Source organism: Chelonoidis abingdonii, chromosome 5 (genome assembly GCF_003597395.2).
Source record: "Chelonoidis abingdonii isolate Lonesome George chromosome 5, CheloAbing_2.0, whole genome shotgun sequence".
Taxonomy (NCBI): Eukaryota; Metazoa; Chordata; order Testudines; family Testudinidae; genus Chelonoidis; species Chelonoidis abingdonii.
In genome coordinates this window covers 2,953,963-2,959,586 of record NC_133773.1, presented here as the reverse complement: position 1 = coordinate 2,959,586, position 5,624 = coordinate 2,953,963, and the positions used below count along the sequence as shown (strand labels likewise).

The 5,624-nt window shown below is 51.2% G+C and overlaps 1 protein-coding gene across 1 annotated transcript in view; it reads right to left on the bottom strand.

Moving 5' to 3' along the window:
• HOPX (HOP homeobox) overlaps positions 1 to 5,624 on the bottom strand; it is a 30,627-nt gene that overhangs the window by 11,860 nt on the left and 13,143 nt on the right. Inside the window, exon 2 of the mRNA XM_032784989.2 lies at positions 249 to 434. Coding sequence (XP_032640880.1) covers positions 249 to 392 — 144 coding nt within the window. The 5' untranslated portion in view covers positions 393 to 434. The remainder of the gene's footprint in view (positions 1 to 248; positions 435 to 5,624) is intronic.

Below are 5,624 nucleotides of genomic sequence, written 5' to 3'. Positions count from 1 at the left end.
GAGTGGAGTTATGGGGCGGGTTGTGGGGTGGGTCGATGCTGTAGGGTTACGGGGCGAAGAGTGGAGTTATGGGGCAGGTTGTGGGGTGGGGCGAGGAGTGAAGTTATGGGGCAGGTTGTGGGGTGGGCGGGGCTGTAGGGTTACGGGGCGAAGAGTGGAGTTATGGGGCAGGTTGTGGGGTGGGCGGGGCTGTGGGCGGGATGGCTTTCTCGGCCCCCGAGCAGGGCTGCGGGCGCTGGGGCACTCACCAGGGTCTGCTCTTCGGACAGCCCCGCCTCGGCCGCGATGAGGCAGAGGGTGGTGGGGTCCGGGTGCTTGTTGACCTTGCTGAAGTTATACTCCAGGATCTCCAGCTGCTCCTGCGTGGGGCCCACTGGCTGCTCGGTGGCCATTTCCTCTGCACACGGGGCGCTGGGCGAGGGCTGAGGAGGCACCTGGGGGAAGAAGGTTCTTCCTGAGCCCAGAGCAGGGAGTGGAGCTGCGTCCCCTCCTGGCCTGTGCTGCTGGTGCTCAGCTCAGCCCTTGACACACAGCTCCAGCCTGTACCCCCCACAGCCAGCTCTGCTCAGCAGCCAGAGCGGCCATGTTAGCAGGCACTGCAGCCGCGCAGCACGTGCAGCACCTGGTCTCTGGGCCCTGCGGGGCCTGCGTGCGCTGTGACTGCCACACTGGCAAACGCCAGGGGAACCTCCTGCTGGAGGCTGTCCCAAACCAGGCTAATCTGAATGAGTGAGATTTAGTGTGCTGGCTCATTGGGACCTTCATCGTAGGCAGGGCAGAAACAGCTGCCAAAGATACCTGAATGGAGTAACCAGGCCCCTGATGCACAGGCCCAGCGGGCTAGTTAATGCGAGACAATGCGCACCCAGGGCAATGCTCAGTTTGCTACATGTAAACCAGTCAGAGGCTCCATATCGTTGTGTTCCCTGTTCCCACTTGGGTTTGAGCAGAACCCCTTCACTGGTAACACCAGGAGCTGCTTCCCCGTGAGCAAAAGCATCGCTCCTTCCCCTGGGAGCTGGCACAGACCCTTCCCCATGTGATGGAGGGGACAGAGTATTGGGCTGGTGTGATTACAACTGCTCAGCCCAAAGATTAGCAGAAAGGCCTAAATGAAATTGTTTAGGGGGATCTGGAACAGAGGAAATGGGGGGAGAGTGTTAGCTAGTTCACATCAATGTGTATCTGCTTGAGATGTAAGAGCCTGTAGAGCAGAAAACACCACCTCTTTCTGTGCTGATTCTGTGCTCTGCTGGGCAAAGCTATTTTGCCATGTTTACAGTTCCAGCAGACTCCTGCAGGGCTGATTCCTGTCCACAACTTTAGGTGTTGGCGTCGCTGGCTGGGGATGTTACAGGAATGTGCAGGACTCTGGGAAGGAAGGCTGCTAGTTATAGCACGGGGAGAGCCAGTCCTCTGGATCCTGTAGTGCCCTGCAAGCCCTGGTAACAAATTAGTGCATTAAAGGTAACTGCTAAGGGGGAAAAAATGCATTGTGCTTTTTTATTGTTTCTCCCTGATGTTGAAAGAATCTCTGAAAGGTTTTTTTACGGCCTGTTTTTTTCCTTGGGTGTATCAGCAATAGAATGGCTTCCCTGCAAGGCTGGACTCCTTATAGAACCGCTGCATTGGAGTGTGACCTATTGGCCATGATTAGAGCAGCGAGGGGAATTATTTCCCTTCCCAGGAGAACTGTCTAGAGTTCAAAAGACATTTCTGTCTCAGAATTGTCAGAAAAGTCAAAATGTAAAAAATTTTCACGAACTGAAAAATCTTTGCAGATGCAGATCTTTAGCTTGCAAGCCCCTTAGCACAGGGACACTCCAGTATTTAGTTTTTGGTCTGTTAAGTGTCATGTTCTCTATGTCACTTCAACGAATGAGAAGGCCAGGGCAGATTCTACTGTCAGTCAAAGCAGTGCATCTTCCCACAGCCCGGGGTCCCATGGTTTGTTCTCAGTGATCCCCACAAGTGCTTTATGGTTCTACTGGACAGCTCCTGCTGGGCTCTCAGGAGGATGAACATCCATTCCCAAAGAGCCCAACCTAGACAGAAGGAATGCAGTCCTTCAGGAAAGCAACTGAAGATTTTCCACACCTGAGATCACCTTGGGGAAATGTTACCCAGCAAGCTTCCAAGGCAATACATTTGCTTGGCACCCAAACAAGTCCGACACAACTTTTGAACTACTGATTGTGGAAATATTTCTTGTATGTGCTAAGCCTGAGTTTCCTATGCCCATCTTCAGTTTCATTGCTGGGGGATTTCTGTAGTATCTTGACATGCTTCTCATTCTAAGGCTGAGCAGGTCACACTATTTCACATGGTTGTGACACGTGTTCATACCCTGTTAGAGAACTGCAAAACAAAGGTTTGTTTGCTAGCTCTTAGACACCAAGAGGACATAGCTGCATAAACTCTAAAATCTTAATAGCTCCAAAATATTCCTGTGTTGTCTCAGGTTACTGTTTTGTTTGTGGGCCCTAGTGCATTTCTAGTACACAGCATTGGGGAAAATACTTCATGCGAAACCTTTGTTTACCAAAAAAAAATAATAATGAAGATTCTGGTCCGCCAAAACAATTTGTGAATTCAGCAAATGTTTTGGTTGGATTTTTTTTTCCCTTGGACATGTTGAAACAGCTTGTTTCATCAGTTTTGAGATTAAATGTTTTGACTTTTCATTTCAGAAAGGCAGTTGGTATTGGGATGTCCCTTGGTCACTGGGGAGGTGACCTGCAAAACGCTGACCTCTGCTACCACTCAGCAGAGGGGCAGAAACCTAATTTGTGCATCAATCTATGAGCTGTTGCACAGGCAGAGGATGCAAAGGCCACCTGAGGCACAGGGCAGTGGAAATGTGTCCTGGCAATGTGCTGTCACTCGAAGCAGTGCAGGTAGAGTTGTGTGATGTATGAGTATTGCTCTCCAAGTCACCACAGAGATCTGCAGTAAAGGAGTCAGAGCTCTTTAACTGCCCTTGTGCTGGGACATCCCTCCGGAGCCCCTGGCCTATACAACTGCACCTGCCTTCACATCCATCTTCAAAAGCCACATCTTCCCTTGGGCCTTACCCTGCCCCAGCTGTCATCTAGCGCATTGCCCCCAAATGTCCAATCAAACATAATGTCCAGCTACCCTGATTTCTACCCTGGTTCTCTCCAGCTCTATGGCTCTAGCTGGACCCTCTATAGAAGCTGCATTGTAGCCTAATGCTGGAGCGATGGTTCGGGGGCTCAGTGTAACAGCCAGGCTAGACAGAAAGAAAGAAGAAAGGGAACAGTCAAGTCAGAAAAATGTGCAGTTACCAGTGTGAACCCCAGAGCTAGAGCGCTCCTCCTGTAGGAGAACAGGGAAGGAACGAGCTGTGGCAGGCTTCCCTTCCACGTGTTGCATGTGTCACAGTGGGGAAGTGAGGTACCAGGAGGAAGCATGAGCAGGAGAGCGCAAGAGGGGAGGACTAAGCCCTAATCTACACTATGAGTTTAGGTCGAATTTAGCAGCGTTAGATCGATTTAACCCTGCACCCGTCCACATGATGCAGCCATTTTTGTCGACTAAAAGGGCTCTTAAAATCGATTTCTGTACTTCTCCCTGACAAGGGGATTAGCACTGAAATCGACATCACCGGGTCGAATCTGGGGTAGTATGGATGCAATTCAACGGTATTGGCCTCCGGGAGCTCTCCCAGAGTGCTCCATTGTGATCGCTCTGGACAGCGCTCTCAACTCAGATGCACTAGCCAGGTACACAGCAAAAGCCCTTTTGAATTTCATTTCCTGTTTGGCCAGCGTGATGAGCTCATCAGCACAGGTGACCATGCAGTCCCAGAATCGCAAAAAAGCTCCAGCATAGACAGAAAGGGAGGTACTGGATCTGATCGCTGTATGGGGAGAGGAATCCATGCTATCAGAACTCTGTTCCAAAAGACGAAATGCCCAAATGTTTGAAAAAATCTCCAAGGGCATGAAGGACAGAGGCTACAACAGGGACCTGCAGCAGTGCGGCGTGAAAATTAATGCACTCACAACAGCAGGAGAGCAGAGTTGCAGCGGAAGCAGTGGATGATGAGGGTTTGCAGACCGACTGCACTGTCTGCTCCCAGCAGCATCCAGGACACAACAGCAGCAGTGATGGTGAGCTGAACTGAGTGGGCTCCATGCTTGCTGTGGTATGGCATCTGTACGGAAAAAAGGCGCAAAACGATTGTCTGCCGTTGCTTTCATGGAGGGAGGGGTGACTGATGACATGTACCCCAAACCACCCGCAACAGTGTTTTTGCCCCATCAGGCATTGGGAGCTTAACCCAGAATTGCAATGGGCAGAGGAGACTGCAGAAACTGTGGGATAGCTACCCACGGTGCACCACTCCGTGACTCGATGTTAGCCACGGTATTGAGGACACACTCCGCTGGCCTACTGCACTTAGTGGGGACATACACGATCGACTGTATAAAATCGATTTCTAAAGATCAACTTCTATCAATTCAACCTAATTTTGTAGTATAGACGTACCCTGAGAAAGCAGGACAATCAGCGAGTTATCTTAAGTGCTTATACACAAATGCAAGAAGCCTGGGAAACAAGCTGGGAGAACTGGAAGTCCTGGCACAGTCAAGGAACTGTGATATGATTGGAATAACAGAGACTTGGTGGGATAACTCACATGACTGGAGTACTGTCATGGATGGATATGAACTGTTCAGGAAAGACAGGCAGGGCAGAAAAGGTGGGGGAGTTGCATTGTATGTAAGAGAGCAGTATGACTGCTCAGAGCTCCGGTGTGAAACTGCAGAAAAACCTGAAAGTCTCTGGATTAAGTTTAGAAGTGTGAGCAACAAGGGTGATGTCGTGTTGGGAGTCTGCTATAGACCACCAGACCAGGGGGATGAGGTGGACGGGGCTTTCTTCTGGCAACTAGCAGAAGTTACCAGATCACAGGTCCTGGTTCTCATGGGGGACTTTAATCATAGGTGCCGATTCCATGGGTGCTCCAGGGTGGAGCACCTGCAGGGAAAAATTAGTGGGTGCTCTGCACCCACCGGCATCCCCGCCCCCCCCACCCCAGCTAACCTCCGCCTCCGCTCTGCTTCCTCTCCTGAGCATGCCACTGTGTCCTGCTTCTCCTCCCTCCCAGCGCTTGCGCCGCGAAACAGCTGTTTTGTGCGACAAGTCTGGGAGGGAGGGAGAAGAAGGGGGAAAGCGGTGTGCTTAGGGCAGGAGGCGGGGTTGGGGTGGGAATTTGGAGAGGGGTCCAATAGTGGCAGGGAGGGGCAGAGTTAGGGAGGGTACTTTGGGGCAGGGGTGGAGTCGGAGCAGGGGCGTGAGCACCCACCGGTGCAGAAAAAAGTTGGTGCCTGTGACGTCAATCACCCTGATATCTGCTGGGAAAGCAATACAGCGGTGCACAGACAATCCGGGAAGTTTTTGGAAAGTGTAGGTGACAATTTCCTGGTGAAAGTGCTCTAGGAACAAACTAGAAACAGAGCTCTTCTCCACCTGCTGCTCACAAACAGGGAAGAATTAGTAGGGGAAACAAAAGTGGATGGGAACCTGGGAGGCAGTGACCATGAGATGGTTGAGTTCAGGATCCTGACACAAGGAAGAAAGGAGAGCAGCAGAAT